The sequence below is a fragment of the Coregonus clupeaformis genome, chromosome 33, assembly GCF_020615455.1.
Source record: "Coregonus clupeaformis isolate EN_2021a chromosome 33, ASM2061545v1, whole genome shotgun sequence".
NCBI classification, from domain to species: domain Eukaryota; kingdom Metazoa; phylum Chordata; class Actinopteri; order Salmoniformes; family Salmonidae; genus Coregonus; species Coregonus clupeaformis.
The window spans coordinates 21,817,968-21,844,478 of record NC_059224.1 but is presented as its reverse complement, the minus strand read 5'-3'; the positions used below and the strand labels follow the sequence as shown (position 1 = coordinate 21,844,478).

The 26,511-nt window shown below is 45.6% G+C and overlaps 1 protein-coding gene across 2 annotated transcripts in view; it reads right to left on the bottom strand.

Moving 5' to 3' along the window:
* The window catches only part of akap12b (A kinase (PRKA) anchor protein 12b), a 79,939-nt gene that overhangs the window by 3,551 nt on the left and 49,877 nt on the right, over positions 1–26,511 (bottom strand). Inside the window, exons 1-2 of one of the 2 annotated variants that reach the window (XM_041860344.2) lie at positions 11,602–11,868; positions 415–4,989 (exon numbers count right to left, since the gene is read on the bottom strand). In XM_041860344.2, the coding sequence (XP_041716278.2) occupies positions 419–4,989; positions 11,602–11,626 (4,596 nt within the window). In that variant the 5' untranslated portion in view covers positions 11,627–11,868 and the 3' untranslated portion in view covers positions 415–418. Of the gene's footprint in view, positions 1–414; positions 4,990–11,601; positions 11,869–26,511 lie in introns of those variants that run through there. The other variant, XM_045210199.1, reaches the window with a different exon arrangement.

The window sequence follows — 26,511 nt, the reverse complement described above, 5'->3', positions numbered from 1 at the left end:
TACCTCGAACAAAAGCTTTTTCATCTGGTCAGCCGGAAAATCTCCCCCCTCCCCCCTGATAAAAGTAGTGCCCCTTGATGTTTAAAAAAGCCACCATGAGAAGATTGTTTGATACGCTGACAAAGGAATTCTGGAGAGAAAAAAAACTTTTAATCATGCTAGTTGAATATAATAACCTTAATAACATGTCTAGAATTGGTACCTTTGGTCAAATACTAGGAACCGCTTTCTTTCACTTTCTTGTGTTAGAAGACAAGGAAGACGGTATGATCAGATGTCTCTAAAATATGTAGCATGACTAACATTAATTAAATGCATTTAATTGTGGGGAAATATCTTTGGGACTCTTTGACATATAAACATCAACTCATTACTTAATCCTAAACAGGTCTTTGTATAAGATAGACTGCTCACCTGCTCACGATGCAGCTGTGAGCTCTGTGGAGGAGACAGGTTCGATCTCCCTCACCGCCTCCTCGATCACCTCGATCACCTGCGCCATCATCTCCACACGCTTCACTGACGCCGCCTTCTCTGCCGCTGCCCCTGCCTCCGCTGGTCTGGCAACTGTCACAGCCATGGCGACAGCAACCTCCTCCTCCACGATGTTAGCAGGGGCCTCTTGGCTGGCAGCCACAGCCGGGGTGTCTGGTGTCGGTTCAGGGGCTGGCGTGTCTTTTTTAGCCAGGGCTTCCTTTGTCTCTGGTGCGGTAACAATGGCATCGATTTCCACCACCTCCTCCATCTGGATTTCCTCTGCTTCCTTCACTTCAACGATCTGTGCCGCCTGATTGACCACCTGTGCTGTATGTGGGACCACAACCTCAACAGTCGTCTCCTCTGGCTGGGCTGGGGCTTTGGGGGTCTCTGTGGGCGCCTCTGGGACTGGGGTCTCTTCTGTCACCACCGCTGCTTCTGACTTCTCATCAGCTGTCTCTGGAGCGGGAACCTCTGCTATCACTTCCTGAACCAGCTTGATTACCTCAGCTTGTAGAACTTCCTGAACCTCTACTGCCTCTACGTTGCTCTTTACCTCTTTGATCACCTCCTCTGCCTTTCCATCTGTCTCACCCTCTATCTGTTCCACCTTTGCTACAACTTCAACCTCTACAACTTTCTCCTCACTTACGTTGACCTCAACTGCTTGCTTTAATTCCACTTCCTGTTTTATCTCCTCTACTTCCTCTTTGACAACATCCTCCGCCTCCTTGGTAACCTCTTCCATGATAATCTCTGTGATTTCAACTATGACTGGAACTGTCTCAATGACCTGGACGGCCTCATGGACTTCCTTTGGTGGTTTTTCAGCCTTGGCTTGTGCCTCTGGAGCAGCAGGCTCCTCTGCTGGAGTTTCTGGTGCTGGTGCTTTAACTTGGACTACAAGAGTTTCAGCAATGACAGGTTTCTCCTCTGCTACTTGTTCAATCTCTTCCTCTATTGTTGCTACTGCCTGGACTGGTAGTGTGTCTTCAGGTGTGATGGTGGCAGCGACGGAGGCAGGCGCTTCGGGTTCAGTCTCTGCTTCAGACACTTTCTCCACAGCGTTCAGGATGACCACCTGAGCAATGACCAAGCCTGTCTCCTCCATGGCCTCTGCCTCCTTCGTCTCCTCGGCCTCTGTAACGCCAACCTCAGTCACTTTCACTTGGATTTGGTCATTGCCAGCAGGCTCTGCAACTGCCACTGAGACCGTTTCCACCGGCATTGCCTCCGGGACCTCCACTTGCTGGGTTTTCACGGACTTGGACATGATGAGGCACACAGACTCCTTGACAATGGTGAACTCTTCAGCAGGGGCTACAACAGCAATGGTTGCCTCGCACACCTCAGTAATTGTGGCCTGATCGACGTCAGTTAGCGAGGTAGCCATTTCACTTGCGACGGGCTCATTCACCTCCTCTACAGGAGCGATCGCTTTGATGGCAGCTGTCTCTTCCACCTCCATCTCCTCACTTTTGACCTCAACGACAGGTGCCTCAGAGATCTCCACAATGTCACCGGCAATGGATTCTTCGACAGTTGGTGCGATGGGGTCTACCAGCTCCACTCTGGGGGTGTTCTCAGTCACTACAGGGGCCTCGATGATTTCAGCCTCCGTCTGGATATCATTGATCATGGCAACCTTTTCAACTTCAGGCTCTTTACCCTCAGTGGCTATCTCAGGCTCTGGGATGTCTTCAATAGTCTTCTCTAGGGGAGTCTCCAGGAATGTGCTTTCGACCTGCTCTACTTGAGCCTCAAACACTGGGTCTTCAGTAGCATCAGCTGCCTCAGTTGGATCAGCCTTATCCTCCACTGGCAGCTCAGCAGACAGAGCATAGCTGATCTCAGCTAGACACTCCACGGTGGGAATAACAGGCTTCTCCACCGCCACCTTGGCGATCTCCTTGGTGCCCAGGCCAGTGCAGATGGCGGTGGCCTCAGTTTCTATATGCACCATCAAGACAACCTTTGATTCGCTCTCAGTGAACTCGATCGGCGGTGTGGGCTCTGGGATGGACGCAGCTTCCTCCAGTCGGACCTCTGTGATTTCTACGGAAGTCAGACTTGGGAGCTCATTGACCAGCTCCACAGCATCCTGCAGGACCTGCAGAGACTCTGGCTCAGGCTCATAGAGCACAGGGGTGGTTTCTCCAGACATGGCTGGGATCATCTCTGCAGTCACCTCGGCAACAGACAGCTCAGGCTTCTGCTCCAGGCATGTGACCGCCTCTGAAGTCTGCTCTACAATGTCCTCGGCGAGGGTGGTGTCAGCAGACTTGGGGGTGGCGGCACCCTCTTCTGGGATGTCGCTCAGCTGATCATGTGGAATCTCCTGGAGGTTTTCCACAACCGCCGTCGCTGAGATCCAAGAGGGGGATCTCTCTTCGGTGGATGATTGAGCTTGAGTGATTGGTGCTGCCTCCTTAGCATCCACTGTCTCCACTGTCATCTCAAATTCAGCCTCTTCTTTAGTCTTGGCATGCTCGTTGTCGTACTCTGAGAGAGGGACCACGGCTGGTGTGTCAGAGTCTTCCTCGCCAGACCCCAGATCGGAGGAAAGCTGCTTCTTCTTTCTGCGTCCAGGGATGAGTTTCCTCAGAGAGAAAGAGGAATCTTCTTTTGGGATTTCACTGTCTGAGACAACCGGTTCGGCACCGGACTCATCTGTCTTGTCCTCGGCTTTGGGCTTCTTCCTATGGGTTACGAGACGCTTGAGAGTATCCCAGGGGGACTCTCCCGCGGCAGGGCTAGTGGATGGTTCGGGGGACGACACCGTGTTTTCCTGATCTGCCTCTCTGGAGCTGCCGAGAGGAGACTCTGCGGTCTTAGCCTGCTCTTCTCCAGCTTGTGGCGCCTCCTCTTCAATTTTGGTCTCCTCATCTTCAGAGTCAGAGGTCTTCCTGGTCCTTTTCTTATTGCCGCCCATACACATAAGGGCCTCCCAGGAGACAGAGGTGTCCATCTTCATCCTTTTGGACTCCTCAGTGCTGCCCTCCAGCTTTTCAGTGGCTTCGGTTTTTGGGTCCTCCTCAGTGGGTTCCGGCTCCTTCTCTTTCTCTTTCTCCACAAATACGGCGCTCTCAGTGGAAGATAGGGTGGCCGACTTGGCTTTCTCACCAGTTGCCTCGTCCTCACTCTCAGAGGGCCTCTTGACGCGTTTCTTGGGCGTCACCAGCTTCTTGAAGGAGGACCAGGGCATGATACCATCTTTCTTCTTCCCTTCGTCTGAGCTGGTTACCTCCCCATCAGCCTCTTGGCTGGCCTCAGCTTGGGCGGCTTCCACCCCGAGGGCATGTTCACCAGACTCCTCTGGAGACGAGGCCCCACTGTCAGGTTTCTGGACCTCTGCTGAATCTGTGGAGGTCTGGAGTTCAGCCGCCTGTTCCCCAGATTCAGTCAGCTTGGACTCCGCGTCTTTCTTATCTTTCTTCTGTTTCTTGGTAGAGAGCTTCTTCAGGCCGGCCCCAGTGAAGAGCTTTTTCAGTGGGCTTCCCTGGGCCTTGACCTTTTCCTGGGATGAGAGCAGCTCAGCCTCGGTGGTGACCTTGACTGGGGCATTGTCTGCTTCCACAGCCTCTTCAACTTTCTCTTCCGCTGGTTTTGCATTGTCAGAAATACAGACTTCTGACGTTTCCACTACAACCTCGACTTGGACCTCCTCTTTGATCTCTTCGACAGGTGCTTCCGCTGTCTCAGTTTCTGGGGAAGACTCAGGCTTAGCCTCCTCTGGTGTTGTCACTGGTTCCACCTCCTTCACCTCTCCCTCCACCACTTCCTTTGCTTTCTCTCCATCCTCCTCCACCACAGCCTCTGCTGTTTTCTCTCCCTCCTTTATCTCCTCCTCGGCAGCTTTCTCTTTTGGTTCCTCCTCTTTGGGCTTCTTGATGCTTGCCTTCTTGCGCAGGTTGAAGAAGATTCCCTGTGTAAAGAACCTTCTGAAGGGGGACTGAGTTGACTCCTGGCCAGGTGGGTTAGTTGCAGCTGGGTCCTCAGGCTCTTTCTCTGTAGCTCCCTCCTCAGCTCCATCTGTGGCCTCTTCTCTGATTACCTCTGCAGCCTTTCCATCCACAGACTCAGATGGGACGTCCACTGGAGTGGCGTCAATGTCAATGATGGCGGTCTCTGGCTCAGTTGCCTTCTCCTCCTCAGATTTGACCTCCTCCTCTGCATTGGTGGCTTCCTCCTTAGTTTCCTCAGACCCGCTGGTCTCTCCTTCCTCCATGTCTTTGTCCTTCACCGTCAGCAGCTGCACCGGGTCCGTCTTCTCATTCTTGTCCTTCTTCACAGTGAACTTGAAGCCGACGAACTTAAAGATCTTTTTGAAGCCCACCTCGTTGGCCTCGCCTGATTTCTCCTCGACCTCCTTCTCCTCGGCAGCGGTGATGTTGTTTACGTCAGGTGACTCATTCTCATCCTTCTCTCCGTTCACCTGAGGGGGCACCTCGGCCTGGAGGGAGTCCATTGTCTCAGGAACCTCCTCCTTCTGAGACACGGACACGCCATCAACTGTAATGACAGAGAGATAAAAAGTCATGTTTTGGTTGAGGTAATATACACATTCCCACAAACAACAACCAATAGACACTCATTCTCTCACACAGGCACATAGGGGGAGCCATACCAGAGACAAGACTGTATCAGGGCAAATGGAAAATTGAGAAAAAATTTAAAAGATCACAAACTCATATAATGAATCTAAAATGGCATCTTCAACATCTGAAGATAACCTAAACCACATCGCAAAAGCAATAGCTGACCCCCTGAGTGGATTTAATCAAGCTGTGTGCAAGGGCCAGAAATAAAAATGTTTTATCGTTGACGCCACTCAACAACAAGCCCTGAAGGAGTCTTTGCAGAGTGTGTTTCACAATGAAAGCAATTCCATTGCCAACGTTTGGACAAAGATCCAGTCCCAAAATAAAGAAAGCTTACAGGCAAGAGTATACAGATGTAGGATCTTAATTTGATCACTCTTTTGTTGCTGAGAATCTTCCTGCAAAGAAGGAAATGCAAACGTATAGTGTATTTTAGTTTTAATAAGGCTTCTACGGTTTGTAATTTCCACTTTGACATTTCAGACTTGATTTGCCCTGACGAAAAATGTATCAACCCCTACAAAAATGGCCATTAATTATAATCCACATAATAATTCACATTTCCTGTTGCTGCAGGATTAGCAAACTGGCTCAAATTAAGATCCTAAATCTATATTGCAAACCCCTCAGCTGTGTTGCTTTTTCCAAAACTATAGCTATGACTTTATCCACTCTCATGCATCTACTGAAAGACGTAGTTGCTCTGTTTGACAAAAATAAGATGCATCTGTTGAACAAGTGACAGGTGAGATAAACAGAACACACACACACTGCCTGAAATTCCTGCCATGTCTATCTGTGCTTTGACAGGAGTGGGCTGGGGTTGGGCTTAGTTCACAGGCTTTGTAGACCCCTGAGTCCCCCTTTCCTCTGACATCCCCCTACAGCAGGGGAAATCTCACATCTGGTGCTGGGAGTCTTTTCTCTGGGGGTCCTCAGCCAACCCTAGAACTCTCAAAACAAATTCCCAGCATTTTTTATACATGGATATCAATTTACCTAGAAACACACCAAGGCTGGGAGACACACCGTTGTTTAACCAGGCAAACATACATGCTCATATCCTCATAGTGACCCCCTCCCTCTCTCCTCTGACTGCCAGATCAAAACACACCATGCACACGTTTCCACACACACACCCACATTTCCACACATGCAATACTCCCATAAAACAACAGTATGAGTTTACAGTTCAATATTCATAATTTTCCCTCTGACAACTTCAACTGACAGTCTGGCTAATGTAAATTTTTATTGCATGTCTGAAGATAATTCAAATCTGATAATCCTATCTTTTTTGAGCCAACTAATGAATAATCTTGCTCATAAATTTCTCTTAGAGAATGAAACAATGTGAGAAAAACAAGGTAAATTTAAAGTTTAAAGGAAACTTTAAACAAAGACACAAGCCGTTGGAGCATAATGTTTCACATTAAATTCAACATGAATGATACATATCCTTAAAAACACTTATATTTTAAGGAGAGATATGTAAGGCTGTTTTTGCCTCCTTAACAAATCTACCAAATTTGCATTCCATTCATAAAAATAGTGCACTAGCAGTGAAGATAATGCTACTCTTGTCTCATACATGAATAAGATACAGTTCTGGGGTTTGGCCATCCGAGTTTATCTCTTTAATCTGTTCACTTCCTGTTGTTACATTACAGCGGTGGAGCTTCACATGTTGGTCTTCATTCATGGACTAAAAAAACAACTTTGACCAACAGAACCACTAGCGTAAAAAAACATTCACCAAATATCACATCAACTCAGTCTAAATCTGTGTAATATACATTAAGCTCATTTGGGGCTTTTGTGAGAGTGAGGCTTACAACATTTATTTTGGACATATGGATTTGACGTGAGGAATGTGAGCTATGCGAGTCACCCGGGGTTAGGGTGAAATTATTTTAGAATGCTGTAAATATAAACTGGTCTACAGCAGCCATCCACTTCCCATTCAAAAATACTATTTTTGTATCAATACTTGGTTTCAGCTGTATGTGGTATATGTTACTATGGGCCTATCCCCCACTAAATCCCATTAAATCCATCTCCAGATACCCCCCACCCCAACAAAAAATCCCTCTAACCTGAATTCCATCACATACAGCTAAAGGAAGACTGCATTGTGTGTTTTCTACCCCCCACCCCACCCCACCCCACCCCACCCTTCCCATCCACCCCCAAACACACATTGAGACGCTCACAATAGGCTTCCAACCTCTCCCGCCACAGAATGTTAAGGGTGGGGGTCCAACTCTCCAATTGTCCACCAAAACAACTTCACTAAACATCATAGAGGGAGAGAGAGAACAGGAGAGTTAGAAGTGTGTAAATCTGGAAAACACAAAACCAAGGACTCTACAGAAAAACAGGGAGGCATAAGACCTCTACTCAATTCACCCCAAGGACTCTGGGAAAACTACACTGAAGACATTTTATTGGAGTCAGTCTCTCACGATGGCCTTGGACTAAAGGTGTCTGCATGCTTCCCATCCGAAACAGTTTGGAATAGTTTGTCCGTATATTATGACACATTTGTGCGTAATTTTTGTTTGTTTTGGTATTTGGCAAGGTTTTTTGGGCTGTTCGTGCACACAAAAAAATGTCTTGAGGCAAGCCGAAGTTCAAATCCGAAGTCTACGTCCCTTTGTCGGTCATTGGTCAACAGTAGGGATTCTTCAATGAAGTGTCTGTTGTCATTCAACGATAAACAACTCGTTTTCATGCATATCTTTTCACTTGAGAAATACTGCACCAAACATCTTAGTAAAATTGCGCGACTAAGATCTCCTCGTGAGTGGCGCAGTGGTCTAAGGCACTGCATCGCAGTGCTAACTGTGCCACTAGAGATCCTGGTTCGAATCCAGGCTCTGTCGCAGCCGGCCGCGACCGGGAGACTCATGGGCGGCGCACAATTGGCCCAGCGTTGTCCAGGGTAGGGGAGGGAATGGCCGGCAGGGATGTAGCTCAGTTGATAGAGCATGGCGTTTGCAATGCCAGGGTTGTGGGTTTGATTCCCACGGGGGGCAAGTATAAAAAAAAAAAATGTATTCACTAACTGTAAGTCGCTCTGGATAAGAGTGTCTGCTAAATGACGTAAATGTAGATTTCTTAAATTATTTTAGATTAATTCTGGCTACGGTGTCTCAAGATGGACAAACAGTACTATTGACGCTTTTTTCAAGCGAAGGTCTTTTAATAATAATATGCAATTTAGCAGAAGCTTTTATCCAAAGCGACTTACAGTCATGCGTGCATACATTTTTGTGTATGGGTGGTCCCGGGGATCGAACCCACTACCTTGGCGTTACAAGCGCCGTGCTCTACCAGCTGAGCTACAGAGGACCACATACTCTTTTAAAAAGAGTATGCGAGCACACTCGTTCGGTTCTAGTTCGGCTAGGCGCCAGCCGAACCGAAGCATGCAGAAGCCTTAAAGGCGTCACACGCTTCTCAGCCGAAACAGTTCGGAACAGTTTTTGCATGTATTATGACGACATTTTGGTTTTCGGCAAGGTTTTTTTTGTCTGTTCGTGCACACAAAAAAATGTCTCGAGGCAAGCCGAAGTTCAGGAGCCGAAGTCTACGCCCCTTCGTCGATCATTGGGGATTCTTCAATTAAGTGTTTGTTATCATTCAACAATAGACGACTCGTTTTCATGTACATTTTTCACTTGAGAAATATTGCACCAAACATCTTAGTTAGATGTAAAATTGCGCGACTAATATCTCCTCGGCAAAAACATCAAAATTAATGACACATTTCTTGAGTTATCTTAGATTAATTCTGGCTACGGAGTCTCAAGATGGACAAACAGTACTATATCCGGTCTTTTAAGGGAGTATGCGAGCACACTCGTTCGGTTCGCCTAACCGAGTCCGGCTAGGCGCCAGCCGAACCGAAGCATGCGGAAGCCTTAAGGGGGTTGAGGGGGAGGCATGGGTAAATAATGGGGTTGTAGATGGGAATGGGAGGGGGGGCTGGAGAGCTCTCTCTCACATAGCTGTTATTGTTAGGGCAGTTGTTACATTGTCATGCCATACCATTGTTAGGCAATGTCAAGACCATAAACAACATGCAAACAAACCCTCCCCCTGATGTAAGGCCCATGTGATCTTTTCAACACATATTTAGAAATACAGTTTACAGCTATATCTCAGTCCTAAACCACTGTAAATGGATATAATTATATTGGTCAGCCATATGAATAAACAAAGATGTTTCTCTCCAAGACATAATTATACTGTAAACAGAGTCAGTCCTTAGTGGGGCTGTACTAAGCCATGTGTATCTATGGCGATAATAAAACACAGGAACCATGATGATTTAACAGAGTACCGGCGTCTTCAGGCCTGTTTGATCTTTGTTTTACAGACAACTTTTTACAGGCATAGCACCATTAACAGGGTCGCTCCTACGGCTGGCTAGGGAAGAGAGGAGTGAGGGGTTATTAGAGTACAGAGGGTGAGGTGGAATGGGTGAGGGTCAGTTCTGACTGGTACTAGAGGAAAGTGAGGGCCCGGGGCTAGGAGTAGGCGGGGGGTGAGTGTAGACGGGTGAGGAGAGAGAAGAGGGGGTGAGGGTAGAGGAGGAGAGAGAAGAAGGGGTGAGGGTAGAGGAGGAGAGAGAAGAGGGGGTGAGGGTAGAGGAGAAGAGGGGGTGAGGGTAGAATGCTGCCTGAGGGCCCAGTCAGAGGGTGTTACAGATCTCTGACACACTTAAATGCCTTATTCTGTTAGCTAGCTGTGTGTGTGTGTTAAGACTATGCACAGATTCAATTCCATGTCGACTGAGGCCACCGTCACTTGTAAATCTATCATTATTCCCTAGCGTCTCCAAAGGGGGGAGGGAGGGGGGGGGTGCTTGGGGGTGTCAGTGGCGGCTTTTGGGGGAGGTGGTGTCAGTTGGGTGGCGTCCTGCTATTCTATCCAGACTGTATTTGCAAACTTTGCCAAACAAACATATGCAAATCCCTGCTCTAATTACTGTAGTCTGCTGTGGGAAACAAAGTGAACAAAAAGAGTCAGTTAAACAGAGAGAACCCCCATGAAGACTGGCCTAGCCTACCCCTCCCCTCCTCCATCTCTTCTCCTCTCTCTCCCACTGTTATAGGTGTGGCCCCACTGTCTCGGAGGGCTTCTCTCCAGCCGCTAGAGGTCACAATCAGCACTGGGAACAAACAACCGTTATCCAATCATTTGGCCTCTTCCATTATCTGATCCATCCAAAGACAACAGTTTATGACTATATATGAGCTCACACCCTAAGGATACAACTCAACTAATCCTATATAGTCCATTAGTTACACGTATAAATAGAGAGCAGGCATATCACTATATAAGCACTGATAATTTCTGGCATTCCCTATTCTGATGAAGAGCCAACCTATGCTCTCACACATAAAGCAGAGAATAGCAACCAAGCCCCTTTAAACCATCACTCTGAGTTATACAGGTTATAGAAGAACTACTCTCTCTCTCTCTCTCTGCATAATCAACCCCATACGTCCCCCACCCTTCCCAACCCCCCCCCCCTACCCATTCTCAGTGGCCAAGCAGTATCACCCCACTGGGAGAAGAGATCCATTTTAAACTAATTGAAATACTTCACAAGAAAGAGGGTGTGTGGGGCTGGGGCTCTATGAACCAGATCAGACCTTGGCTTAAAACCAGCTTTGAAGCATTTGTACCTAAATATATTCAAATATTTATATCTGGCAGTGTCGAAGTGTGAAATTCCTGTTTCACAGTGGACGCTACTAGGCAGTTTTAATGATCTATGGAATGTATACATTAGGAGGTTCAGGGAAGCAGGGCTGGCAGAGCTAGAGTATCGTATACCATGAATGGTCTGTAGTAGAGTTACATCAGCGAGAGGGGAATACACTCTCTAGGAATTACCCACAGCCCAGTCGCCAATCTGAAACAGATACCAATACCAATCTAATGGTTACATCATGAGTGATAAATGGAAATACCCAAGTGTCTGAGTGAGCCAAGTTCACAAAGTATTTGCATACTTCCAAAGCACTTACTTTTGAGAAATGCACACAAAGTTGGGAAAAACAATTATAAAAACTAAACAATGCTGCTTTTTTAGCCCAAACATAAGAGTTAAAATCAAAGTCTGTGACCATGTAGTTAGTTAAAGAGACCAGGCGAGGACAGCCTCAACCCACAATACCAACCACACCCTCAAGACAACAATGCCCCTGGCTACAGTTGGTTGACTAAGGAGAAACTAGGGTTTAACCCCTTTATGTTATGCTAATTACATTACTAAATAACTATCTGAAAGGGACTGTAAAACATTATACCACTACTTAAACAGCATGGAGTCTCCCTAATAAAAACTAAAAAGTTCATTAAAGTTTCTCAGTCATCATATCTGTCAATTGGGATGAAAGTTCACCTTGCATCAATTTAAAGTAAGTTAAACAACATTCAGCTCAACTTCTCAATGACATTTGGTACAGTGAGATCATAACTGAACAGGAAATAAGTTTAATCTTACCTGTGAGAGTTATCGTTCCAAGCATTTGTATAACTTTTTTTATTTAATTGTTTACAAACGGAGTGAATAAATAATACTCTTCAAGAACTGCGGTTGTAAAAAAAAAATTTTTTCAGTTTATCTCTCCCTCTTTCTCTCACACACAGTAAAGTCTGTGGGGTTTTAGTTTCTAACTCTGTTCCCTCCTAAGTCTGAGGGCAGGAGCAGTCTCTCTCTCTTCTCTAGAGCGTCTCTGTTAGTCTGAGGGGAGAAGCTGGAGCTACACATACATTTCAACAGATGCTCCTGACCGACACACATGTCATGTAAGGACCACCCCCATCTCCCCTTCCTCCCCCGTTGCTCTCTTTTCTTCAGCTGTTCTGAATGATTTTGTCTTTTCCTCCTCTCTCCTCCCCTCCCTCCCTTCAGCGGCCATCCAGAATGACAGAGCTTGTCATGTGATCTTTCAGGGAAGCGTACCCTCCCCACCCAATCGCTCCTCTCTCCCCGTTACACCCCCCTCCTCCCCACCTCATTGTGTGTGTTCAGAGCCCATGCAGCCTGGAAGTCCTGCTTAGGTAAGGAGTGTAGGGGGAGAGGGGTATAGGGGGGTGTAGCTCTGGGTAATGCCTTATTAAAGACAGATCTCTATGGAAGGGGGTATTTCTACAACACCCCTCACCCCTTTCTCCCCCATTCACTCTCTCCCCCTGCGCCCCTGCATCCTTAGTACACAGTTCCCCCAGACTTTAGAAAAGCTAATGGAAATCCATCTGAGGCCCCTCTCTTTGCACTCACTCCCTCCCTCCCTCTGGAGAGTCGACGTCTCACTGCTCCATATCTATGTCACCAGTCATGAAGGAATGTTGACAGAGTCATGCCGCTGAGGCAGTTCAGAGGCCTCAAACTCTTTGGAGTTCCTTGCGAAGGAAGGTTACTATATTAGCAATGGAAGGAAGTCGTATGGAGTCAATGAGCCTTAACAACAACTTACAGACACCAGCACCACAAATATACTTTATTATTGATCCCTACACTTCCAAACAATGACCATGAATGCAGTCCATTTGAGGTTGTTTCAGCCAGTTTGTTTAGAGGAACTAAATAATTGCGGAGGTTGACCACAAGTTGCTGCCTGTCCCTATGAATGTTAATGGCCCATTCTCATTAAAGGCAAGTAGGTAACACAGAGTAGACCATTTAATTCAGCTTTTGTCTGTGGGTTTGTGTGGAGACTTTGAGGAATGCTGCTAATTCTTCAGGTAAATACTGGCATATCAGATTCCTCAAACCTCCACATTGTCCCGGCAGAATGTGTGAATTCCATGTGGAATGTTCCCAAATGGGTGCTATAACATCTCTAATCGAGTAGTGTCTGAATTGAATACCCCCCAATGCATATGAGGACAATACCGCACAAGAAAACAGTCAAATGTCATGTCTGACCCTTCAGAAGCAATAGTTAGCCAGAAACGAACAATAAAACAATCAACATTAACCTCTACGGAATCAAGTGTCCCGGGATGGTTGCGCTAATGTGCGCTAATGTGATTAGCATGACTGTTGTAAGTAACAGCAAACTTTCCAGGACATAGACATGTCTTATATGGCCAGAAAGCAAAAATTATTGTTAATCTAACTGCACTGTCCAATTTACAGTAGCTATAACAGTGAAAAAATACCATGCTATTGTTTGAGGAGAGTGCACAACAACAAAAAACTTATCACGGCAACTGGTTTGATACATTCACCTCTGAAGGTAAATAATGTACTTAAATTCAGTAATCTTGCTCTGATTTGTCATCCTAAGGGTCCCAGAGATAAAATGTAGCATAGTTTTGTTTGATAAAATCAATTTTTATATTCAAATGTAGGAACTGGGTTCTACAGTTCGAACCCCTGCTGTCTCTTGCTTCACACCCACCCCGCCCGGCCATCTAGATGTGTGAAAGTTAGTGTATAAGCTAATGATCCATCATGTACGACATTCCTGGGAGTGTGTAAACTTCCATTTTGTATTACCATATCATTTTTGTATGTTCTCTATAGTTATGAACTTGAAAATGTATCAATTGACCAATGCGGCACATTTGGGCAGACTTGATACAAAATAGTCCAGTATTGCAATGCTTCACTGGATCAATCTGAAACGTTGCACACACACTGCTGCCATCTAGTGGCCGACATCTAAATTGCGCCTAAACTGCAATATTATATTGTCTCTTGCATATCAAAGATGATGGAACAAAAAAACACCTGTTTTTTTGTTTGTATTATCTTTTACCAGATCTAATGTGTTATATTCTCCTACATTAATTTCACATTTCCACAAACTTCAAAGTGTTTCCTTTCAAATGGTATCAAGAATATGCATATCCTTGCTTCAGGTCTCCCGAGTGGCGCAGTGGTCTAATCCAGGCTCTGTCGTAGCCGGCCGCAACCGGGAGACCCATGGGGCGATGTACAATTGGCCCAGCGTTGTCCAGGGTAGGGGAGGGAATGGCCGGCAGGGATGTAGCTCAGTTGGTAGAACATGGCGTTTGCAACGCCAGGGTTGTGGGTTCGATTCCCATGGGGGGCCAGTATGAAAAATATAAAAATTATGTATGCACTCACTAACTGTAAGTCGCTCTGGATAAGAGCGTCTGCTAAATGACTAAAATGTCAAATGTAAATGTAGGTCCTGAGCTACAGGCACATAGATTTGGTTATGTTATTTTAGGTGAAAATTGAAAAAAAGGGTCAGATCCTTTAGAGGTTATAATAAAACAATCAACATTAAAATTAATTATTGCTGTGTGATTTATTAGTGAGCGTATACTTTGAACTCAAAATCAGAGGCCACACTCTTTTCTAATACTACAAATAAGATGGTTAAGAGCAGTAAATCAAAACACTAGATACACAGACCAGACCTTAGACGTATCAGAGGAACAGAAGAGTTGCTGCAGTGCAAAATACACACAGGGTCAAGCAGAAGCCTATGAAAAAGTCAAACTCAATTAGAAACAATTCATATTTTTTTCACATCGTTCAACACTTCCTGTTAGTCATTCACTTGAGGGAGAAATTAAATTATGGAAAGAAATGGTTCTCATCCGAGAGGGGTGATGGGTGAGAGGAACGCCGAGGGGGGAGGGAGACACTGACCCTATCACAGATCTTTCTCTATTTTGGAGAGGTACAGGGATAGCCTTTCTCAGTGAAAACAGCCTGAAGGTTAACCACAGCTTACTACTGTAACAACTCTCTTATAGTAATTTAACTGAAGTACAAGAGCAACATGTTAAGTAAAAGTCATTGTTAAGTTTTTTTTACATAATCATAAACATACTTGCGAAGACTAATGTACCACATAAAACATGCAGTCAGGAAAATGTAGATAAAGAGGAGTCTCTCAATGAATTATGTTACCATTGAGTAACTAGAGTTTACACACAGCTATACCCACTGTTATTAAATCAGTGGTGCCAACATTCATTCACCACTAATGTGGCTGTGATGACACACCACTGTGGCCCTCACTCCTCTAGTGTCTTACTACGGTATTATAGTAGTGTTAATATGCTGAGTGGACAGTGAGTCAGGGAGAAAGGAATGTTACTATGTGTGATGATGAGAAGAATACCTCGGATGGGGCGGGTCATCCTGTACCTCTTCCTTTCCCCCGGTACGGACCGGTGCTTCCACTCTCTCTGTGTGAGTCATCATCACCGTCACATTCCTCGACTTCCATACATACTCACACACTCACACACTCACGCATAGATGAATTGGATAGAGCTTAGTGTAATATAGTGTAGCATTAGGAATCCATTCAATTACATTACATAGCTTAGCCATTTTATTATGTTGTCTAGATGACTGGGTTGGTTGGAGTATGAAGATGAAAACACGAAGCCTGTGGGTTCAACCCTCCTCGGAACGACGATGTGTGTTGTGTTTACTGGGCAAAAGCGTCAATATAATTACAATATCATTACAGTAAGCCTATGGCATTTTCATAGCATTGCTATCACAAACCACATTAAATAGTCGTTACATAATGACTGCTAAAGAAATGACATGTAGTTGCTGAGCCGTAGATCACCAAAACATAGATATCTTGGCTCCACCAAGGCTGATACCAGTGACACCCCATGTATCTCCAGCATAAAAAAAACAAGCCTTAAAGTCCTCCTCCAGTCTCCTTTTCACCTCATGTAACACCTGATTTACTTAACAAAAGGTACATCTCAATAGGTGGTCTATGTCAGACAAGACATGGCACAAGTAGGGGTGGGGGGGAGAGGGGGCTTTCCTCTTTTGTTGTCTATTGCTACTCTATTGTTCCTCAAGCAAGGGAGGAGGCTGATGACATCACAATTGACCATCAGACCAACTCCTTGACAGTCCTACTCCTTGAAGTTTGCAGTTGTGTCTAAAAATACTATTTTGTTCAAAACATATTTTTTTACCCTTTAGTGTGTGCACGTTACTGTAATTATACTTGGAATATCGCTTTTCAGCAGTAAAAGTAAAAAAATTGCTGGAGGACGTCTTTAAGAGTTTTCATCTATATTTTTCATAGCTGTCTATTTACCACCACAAACCAATGCTGGCATTAAGATTGCACTGAATGAGTTGTACAAGGCCATTAATCAACAGGAAAACGCTCATCCAGATGCAGTGCTCCTAGTAGCAGGGGACTTTAATGCAGGGAAACTTAAATCCGTTCTACCTAATTTCTACCAGCATGTTAAATGTGCAACCAGAGGGGAAAAAACTCTAGACCACCTTTACTCCACACACAGAGACGCATACAAAGCTCTCCCTCGCCCTCCATTTGGCAAATCTGACCATAACTCTATCCTCCTGATTCCTGCTTATAAGCAAAAACTGAAGCAGGAAGCACCAGTGATTTGGCTAATAAAAAAGTGGTCAGATGACGCAGATGCTAAGCTACAGGACTGTTTTGCTAGCACAGACTGGAACATGTTCCGGGATTCTTCAGACAGCATTGAGGAGTACACCACATCAGTCACTGGCTTCATCAATAAGTGCATCGATGATGTCGTCCCCCACAGTGACCGTACGTACATACCCCAACCAGAAGCCATGGATTACAGGAAACATCCGCACTGAGCTAAAGGGTAGAGCTGCCGCTTTCAAGGAACGGGACTCTAACCCGGACGCTTATAAGAAATCCCGCTATGACCTCCGACGAACCATCAAACAGGCAAAGAGTCAATACAGGTCTAAGATTGAATCATACTACACTGGCTCTGACGCTCGTCGGATGTGGCAGGGCTTGAAAACTATTACAGACTACAAAGGGAAGCACAGCCGCGAGCTGCCCAGTGACACAAGCCTACCAGACGAGCTAAACCACTTCTATGCTCGCTTCGAGGCAAGCAACACTGAAGCATGCAGAGAGCACCAGCTGTTCCGGACGACTATGTGATCACGCTCTCCGTAGCCGATGTGAGTAAGACTTTTAAGCAGGTCAACATTCACAAGGCCGCAGGGCCAGACGGATTACCAGGACGTGTACTCCGAGCATGTGCTGACCAACTGGCAAGTGTCTTCACTGACATTTTCAACATGTCCCTGACTGAGTCTGTAATACCAACATGTTTCAAGCAGACCACCATAGTCCCCGTGCCCAAGAACTCTAAGATAACCTGCCTAAATGACTACCGACCCGTGGCACTGACGTCTGTAGCCATGAAGTGCTTTGAAAGACTGGTCATGGCTCACATCAACAGCATAATCCCAGAAACCCTAGACCCACTCCAATTTGCATACCGCCCCAACAGATCCACAGATGATGCAATCTCTATCGCACTCCACACTGCCCTTTCCCACCTGGACAAGAGGAACACCTACGTGAGAATGCTATTCATTGACTACAGCTCAGCATTCAACACCATAGTGCCCTCAAAGCTCATCACTAAGCTAAGGATCCTGGGACTAAACACCTCCCTCTGCAACTGGATCCTGGACTTCCTGACGGGCCGCCCCCAGGTGGTAAGGGTAGGTAACAACACATCTGCCACACTGATCCTCAACACGGGGCCCCTCAGGGTGCGTGCTCAGTCCCCCTCCTGTACTCTCTGTTCACCCATGACTGCATGGCCAGGCACGACTCCAACACCATCATTAAGTTTGCCGACGACACAACAGTGGTAGGCCTGATCACCGACAACGATGAGACAGCCTATAGGGAGGAGGTCAGAGATCTGGCCGTGTGGTGCCAGGACAACAACCTCTCCCTCAACGTGACCAAGACAAAGGAGATGATTGTGGACTACAGGAAAAAAAAAGAGGACTGAGCACGCCCCCATTCTCATCGACGGGGCTGTAGTGGAACAGGTTGAGAGCTTCAAGTTCCTTGGTGTCCACATCACCAACGAACTATCATGGTCCAAACACACCAAGACAGTCGTGAAGAGGGCACGACAAAGCCTATTCCCCCTCAGGAGACTAAAAAGATTTGGCATGGGTCCTCAGATCCTCAAAAATTCTACAGCTGCACCATCGAGAGCATCCTGACTGGTTGCATCACCGCCTGGTATGGCAACTGCTTGGCCTCTGACCGCAAGGCACTACAGAGGGTAGTGCGTACGGCCCAGTACATCACAGGGGCAAAGCTCCCTGCCATCCAGGACCTCTATACCAGGCGGTGTCAGAGGAAGGCCCTCAAAATTGTCAAAGACTCCAGTCACCCTAGTCATAGACTGTTCTCTCTGCTACCGCACGGCAAGCGGTACCGGAGTGCCAAGTCTAGGTCCAAAAGACTTCTCAACAGCTTCTACCCCCAAGCCATAAGACTCCTGAACAGCTAATCATGGCTACCCGGACTATTTGCACTGCCCCCCCACCCCATACTTTTTACGCTGCTGCTACTCTGTTAAGTATTTATGCATAGTCACTTTAACTCTACCCACATGTACATATTACCTCAACTACCTCAACTAGCCGGTGCCCCCGCACATTGACTATGCAACGGTACCCCCCTGTATATATAGCCTCCCTACTGTCACTTTATTCTATTGTATATATAGCCTCCCTACTGTCACTTTATTTTTACTTCTGCTCTTTTTTTCTCAACACTTTTTTGTTGTTGTTTTATTCTTACTTTTTTTGTTTAAAATAAATGCACTGTTGGTTAAGGGCTGTAAGTAAGCATTTCACTGTAATGTCTGCACCTGTTGTATTCGGCGCATGTGACCAATAAAATTTGATTTGATTTGATTTGATTTGAAGTTAATGCTGGAACGTTGAGGTAGGGACTTTAACATAAGAGTGTGGGGGGATGGGGTTGGGTGGAGAGGGGCTTTGTAAAGCCTTTAAGGGAGCAGTACAGTATGACATCATGACAGGGTCGGCACACCCCTTCTTTCCACTCTGCTAATTCCTGGAGCCGGACCGGGAGGATGACGGTGAAATAATTGGAGGAAAAGGAAACGAGGGCTGTGTGAATGACTGAACGTATCTGCTCCGGATCTGAGAAACTGGTTCTCTCTGTAGTCTACCTCTCAGCTGTGTGAACGACTGAACGTATCTGCTCCGGAACTGAGAAACTGGTTCTCTCTGTAGTCTACCTCTTGTCATTTCCTTTCCTCTTCTGTCTCTTTTTCCTTTCTTTATATCCTTTTCACACACTCTCTGTCTTTAATGTATCTAGATCTATCCATCCCACTCAAGTGTTCTTTAATCCCTCTCTTCTTCCCTCTTTTCCTCTCCATCTTTCCGTTTCTCTCCCCCTTATCCTCCCCTCTGTATGTGGGCCAGGGGGACAGATAAGAATGCCGGACAGGAAACCCAGTCAATCCTTGACATTACCGCTTCCTTTTCCATTGTCTGTTTCCTCGAGTTACATTACAAACCTCCGCTCTACACGTTCTGTCCCATAACCCTGACGCCATCTCACTTCTGGTAACAATCGAGAGTGACTGTGTGTGTGTACTGTATGTATGTGTTATGGGAAAAAGTGTTACGGGTGTGACATAGCTGTCCCATGAGCTATACTCCATCACAGTAATGACGTCTTGATTTTGGGGCATATCACAACCATCTTCTCGCCTTGTTTAGCAGTAAACAATAGTTTGGTTTATTGGAACAATCTAAGCACAACTTCTTTGCAGAGATGCAGGGAGGGAGTTGGTACAATAAAATCAAATAGAGTCAAGCAGGGTTGGGTTTCCTCCAGCATTATGACATCATCAGACATACACAACTCTAAGCAATCTGACTTGACTCATTCAGTTGAACTCCTAGTTGACAGTCTTAGGAGTGTTCATAACAACTTATGCCTGACTATGCCTCTATTGAAGTTTCTCTATAATGATAGGACGTTTGGGCTTGGTTAGCCTAGTTTCATTGTAATGAATAATCTCCAATTCACCTCCCTGTTACAGAATTAGCAGTAAATTGTACATACAACTCCAGAAAACCTGTGTCCTCCATAATAAAATGTTTCCAAGAATCAGTCTTTAAATCAAGCTTTAGAAAATAACGCTAAATCCAACGGTTGAGATCAATGGACCTGTTATGCTTGACTTGGCTTGGATTGTATTTCACTAAGCAAAATCCCAATTAATGAATGTGTCTGCAGATGGACTTCAAAACAAGTTAATCTTACTAAATAAGTTAGCAACTCTGTTCGCGACTCCGTTGGATGTTTTGATGTATAGAAATATACTGTGTGTGTTAAAGTCGTGTTTCTGTTCGTATTGAAAGGTAGCTTAAGTATGGGCTTTGCGAAAACAGTGATGTAGCCCACCCAGTCCGGTAGAAAGTGTTTGCCATGTGAAGATGCCATGAGTTGATGGGGTGTGGTGGTCCTTTGCCCAGTCCCAAATCTCTTTCAGACACCCTGAAAGTGCTCCATCCCTGGGAGCAAAGAGAGCCATTCTCCATCTCCTCTCTGGCATCTCTCTCTCTTTGGACACTTTACCATGGCCCTTTTTAGGTCTAGGGACAGGCCAGCTAACAGCCAATACAGACGGGTAACAAGGACCATAATACTATTACAGTAGGGGGGTCAGACACATTCCTGGGCCATTCTCTCTCTACTGTCTGCTTTCTGTGCCTGAGGGAGGTTATAGGGAGAGAGGGGGAGGTAAGGGGAGGTTAGAGGGAGAGAGGGGGAGGTTAGGGCAAGGGAGGGGGAGGTTAGGGGGCGAGAGGGGAGGTTAGGGGGAGAAAAGGGGAGGTTAGAGGGAGAGAGGGGGAGGTTAAGTCAAATGAACATTTTAAAGGGTTAAAGTGACAACAGGATAGATAATAGACAGTAGCAGCAGTGTATGTGGTGTGTGTGAAAGTGTATGTGTGTGTGTGTGGCGTCACTATGCATGTGTGTGCATGTTATGTGTGTGTGGGTGTATGTAGTGTGTGTGTGTATATGTGTGTTGGGGTGTCAGTATGTGTGAGTCTGTGTGCATATTTTTACATTTACGTCATTTAGCAGACGCTCTTATCCAGAGCGACTTACAGTTAGTGAGTGCATACATGATTTTTCTTCATACTGGTCCCCCGTGGGAAACGAACCCACAACCCTGGCGTTGCAAACGCCATGCTCTACCAACTGAGCTACACGGGACTCAGTTGCATAGAGTCAGTGCAAGAGAGTTAGTGCAAAAAAGGGTCAATGCTGGTAGTCCAGGTAGCCATTTGATTAGCTATTTAGCAGTCTTATTTACATTGACATTTCAGTCATTTAGCAGACGCTCTTATCCAGAGCGACTTACAGGAGCAATTAGGGTTAAGTGCCTTGCTCAAGGGCACATCGACAGATTTTTCACCTAGTCGGCTCGGGGATTAGATCCAGCAACCTTTCAGTTACTGGCACAACGCTCTTAACCACTAAGCTACCTGCCACCCCAAGTGGTGATTCTAAAGTAGGGTTGGGCAGTATCAAGATTTTCGTACCATCATACAATTTCTGTACCATACCGGGGGTATACGGTATGTGCAAACAAGAGGCGCTATTTAAAAAACAATATATATACACTATATATACAAAAGTATATGGACACCCCTTCAAATGAGTGGATTCAGCTATTTCAGCCACACCCGTTGCTGACAGGTGTATAAAATTGAGCACACAGCCATGCAATCTCCATAGACAAACATTGGCAGTAGAATAGCCTTACTGAAGCGCTCAGTGATTTTCAACATGGCACCGTTATAGGATGCCACCTTTCCAACAAGTCAGTTTGTCAAATTTCTGCCCTGCTAGAGCTGCCCCGGTCAACTGTAAGTACTATTATTGTGAAGTGGAAACGTCTAGGAGCAACAACGGCTCAGCTGCGAAGTGGTAGGCCACAGAAGCTCACAGAAGGGGACCGCCGAGTGCTGATGCACGTAGCGTGTAAAAATCGTCTGTCCTCAGTTGCAACCCTCACTACCAAGTTTCAAACTGACTCTGAAAGCAACGCCAGCACAAGAACTGTTCATCGGGAGCTTCATTAAATGGGTTTCCATGGCCGAGCAGCCACATACAAGCCTAAGATCACCATGCACAAGGCGAAGCCCTGGCTAGAGTGGTGTAAAGCTTGCCGGCATTGGACTCTGGACTAGTGGAAACGCATTATCTGGAATGATGAATCACACTTCACCATCTGGCAGTCCGACTGAGAAATCTGGGTTTGACGGATGCCAGGAAAACACTATCTGCCCCAATGCATAGTGCCAACTGTAAAGTTTGGTGGAGGAGGAATAATGGTCTGGGGCTGTTTTTCATGGTTCGGGCTAGGCCCCTTAGCTCCAGTGAAGGGAAATCTTAACGCTACAGCATACAATGATGTTCTAGACGATTCTGTGTTTCCAACTCTGTGGCAACAGTTTGGGGAAGGCCCTTTCCTGTTTCAGCATGACAATGCCCCCGTGCAGAAAGCAAAGTCCATACAGAAATGGTTTGTCGAGATCGGTGTGGAAGAACTTGACTGGCCTGCACAGAGCACTGACCTCAACTTCATCGGACACCTTTGGGATGAATTGGAACGCTTGACTGCGAGCCAGGCATAATCGGCCAACATCAGTGGAGACCAATACTCTTGTGGCTGAATTGAAGCAAGTCCCCACAGCAATGATCCAAAATCTAGTGGAAGGCTGTTATAGCAGCAAAGGGGGGACCAACTCCATATTAATGCCCATGGTTTTTGAATGAGATGTTCGACGAGCAGGTGTCCACATACTTTTGGTCATGTAGTATATATATACAGCTCTGGAAAGAATTAAGAGACCACTGCAAAATTATCAGTTTCTCTGGTTTTACTATTTATAGGTATGTGTTTGGGTAAAAATAACAGTTTTGTTTTATTCTATAAACTACTGACAACATTTCTCCCAAATTCCAAATAAAAATATTGTCATTAAGAGCATTTATTTGCAGAAAATGACAACTGGTCAAAATAACAAAAAAGATGCAGTGTTGTCAGACCTCGAATAATGCAAAGAAAATAAGTTCATGTTCATTTTTAAACAACACAATACTAATGTTTTAACTTAGGAAGAGTTCAGAAATCAATATTTGGTGGAATAACCCCAATTTTCAATCACAGCTTTCATGCCTCTTGGCATGCTCTCCACCAGTCTTTCACATTGATGTTGGGTGACTTTATGCCACTCCTGGCGCAAGAATTCAAGCAGCTCGGCTTTGTTTGATGGCTTGTGACCATCCATCTTCCTCTTGATCACATTCCAGAAGTTTTCAATGGGATTCAGGTCTGGAGATTGGGCTGGCCATGACAGGGTCTTGATCTGGTGGTCCTCCATCCACACCTTGATTGACCTGGCTGTGTGGCATGGTGCATTGTCCTGCTGGAAAAACCAATCCTCAGAGTTGGGGAACAATGTCAGAGTAAAAGGAAACAAGTTTTCTTCCAGGACAACCTTGTACGTGGCTTGATTCATGCGTCCTTCACAAAGACAAATCTGCCCGATTCCAGACATGCTGAAGCACCCCCAGATCATCACCGATCCTCCACCAAATTTCACAGTGGGTGCGAGACCTCTCCAGGTCTCCGTCTAACCATTAGACGACCAGGTGTTGGGCAAAGCTGAAAATTGGACTCATCAGAGAAGATGACCTTACTCCAGTCCTCTACGGTCCAATCCTTATGGTCTTTTGCAAACCTCAGCCTGGCTCTTCTTTGCTTCTCATTGATGAAGGGCTTTTTTCTAGCTTTGCACGACTTCAGCCCTGCCCCTAGGAGCCTGTTTCGAACCGTCTTCGCCGTGCACTTCACCCCAGCTGCCGTTTGCCATTCTTTTTGAAGGTCACTTGATGTCATCCTACGGTTGTTGAGTGACATTCGAATGAGTTGGCGGTCATCCCGGTCAGTAGAGTCGTTTTTGCCCTCTGCCGGTCTGTAGCTTTGTTGTCCCCAATGTCTGCTGCTTGAACTTGTTCTTATGAACCGCCGTCATTGACATTTTAAGGATGAAAGCAACCTGACGCTCACTGTATCCCTCTGCCAGTAAAGCCAGAATTGAACCCTTCTTTTCCTCAATCAAAACTTTCCTTTTCAACTCTTTTGGCATGGTCAATAGTTATTTTTAAATTAATATTACTTTTGAGGTACTATTAGCACAGTTTTCGCCATCCAGCTGGTCCTATTGCAAGAAGATAGTGATGACCACAGCAGTGGTTTTTATACTTTTCCTCGTTAAATAAGATTTGGTTCAGGTGATCACCTAATCAGTACCTAATTCAGTAGAATGAGGTATGCCTGTGTTGGAATTCAACAGACACTGGAACGAAATGGCTGTCATACATGTAGAGATGCTGATTTAAGAAACATTTGCAGTGGTCTCTTAATTTTTTCCAGAGCTGTATATATATACTGAACAAAAATCTAAATGCAAAATGCAACAATTTCAAAGATTTTACTGAGTTACAGTTCATCTAAGGAAATCAGTCAATATAAATAAATAAATTAGGCACTAATCTATGGATTTCACATGACTGGGAATACAGATATGCATCTGTTGGTCACAGATGCCTTAAATAAAAGGTAGGGGCATGGATCAGAAAACCAGTCATATCAGGTGTGACCACCATTTGCCTCATGCAGCGTGACACATATCCTTCCCATAGAGTTGATCAGGCTGTTGATTGTGGCCTGTGGAATGTTGTCCTACTCCTCTTCAATGGCTGTGCGAAGTTGCTGGATATTGGCGGTAACTGGAACAAGCTGTCGTACATGTCAATCCAGAACATCCCAAACATTCTCAATGGGTGACATGTCTGGTGAGTATACAAGCCATGGAAAAACTGGGACATTTTCAGCTTCCAGGAATTGTGTACAGATCCTTGCGACATGTGGCTGTGAATTATGATGCTGAAAATTGAGGCAATGGCGGCGGATGAATGGCATGACAATGGACCTCGTCACGATATCTCAGTACATTCAAATTGCCATCGATAAAATGTAATTGTGTTCATTGTCCATAGCTTATGCCTGCCTATACCATAACCCCACTGCCACCATGACGCCCACACAATGCCATACACGTGGTCTGCGGTTGTGAGGCCAGTTGGACATACTGCCAAATTTTCTAAAATGACTTTGGAGGCAGCTTATGGTAGAGAAATGAACATTCAATTCTCTGGCAACAGCTCTTGTGGACATTCCTGCAGTTAGCATGCCAATTGCACGCTCCCTCAAAACTTGAGACATCTGTGGCATTGTGTTGTGTGACAAAAGTGCACATTTTAGAGTGTATTTCTATTGTCCCCAGCACAAGGTGCACTTGTGTAATGATCATGCTGTTTAATCAGCTTCTTGATATGCAACACCTGTCAGGTGGATGGATTATCTTGGCAAAGGAGAAATGCTCACTAACAAGGATGCAAACAAACATTTTTGACAAATAAGCTTTTTGTGCATGTGGAACATTTCTGGGATCTTTTATTTCAGCTCATGAAACATGGGACCAACACTTTACATGTTGCGTTTATATTTTTGTTCAGTATAGTATGTGGGTACTTACTGTATTAAGTTAATGGCAACCTCACACAAACCCATACTCTGGAACCTCAGTGTTGTACCTTGATTCAGACCTGGGTACATTCCTGGATCCAACAAACCAGGAAGCCTGTTACGTTTATATTTCTGTTCAGTGTATATATATATACACTACATGACCAAAAGTATGCTTGTCCAACATCTCATTCCAAAATCATGAGCATTAATATGGAGTTGGTCCCCCCTTTGCTGCTATAACAGCCTCCACTCTTCTGGGAAGGCTTTCCACTAGCTGTTGGAACATTGCTGTGGGGACTAGAGCATTAGTGAGGTCAGGCACTGATGTTGGGTGATTAGGCCTGGCTCGCAGTCGGTGTTCCAATTCATCCCAAAGGTGTTCGATGGGGTTGAGGTCAGGGCTCTGTGCAGGCCAGTCAAATTCTTCCACACCGATCTCGACAAACCATTTCTGTATGGGCCTCGCTTTGTGCATGGGGGCATTGTCATGCTGAAACAGGAAAGGGCCTTTTGCAAACTGTTGCCACAAAGTTGGAAGCACAGAATCATCTAGAATGTAATTGTATGCTGTAGCGTTAAAATTTCCCTTCATTGGAACTAAGGGGCCAAGCCCGAACCATGAAAAACAGCCCCAGACCATTATTCCTCCTCCACCAAACTTTACAGTTGGCACTATACATTGGGGCAGGTAGCGTTCTCCTGGCATCCGCCAAACCCAGATTAGTCTGTCAGACTGCCAGATGATGAAGCGTGATTCATCACTCCAGATAACGTGTTTCCACTGCTCCAGAGTCCAATGGCGGCAAGCTTTACACCACTCCAGCCGATGCTTGTCATTGCGCATGGTGATTTTAGGCTTGTGTGCGGCTGCTCGGCCATGGAAACCCATTTAATGAAGCTCCCGATGAACAGTTCTTGTGCTGGCGTTGCTTCCAGAGGCAGTTTGAAACTT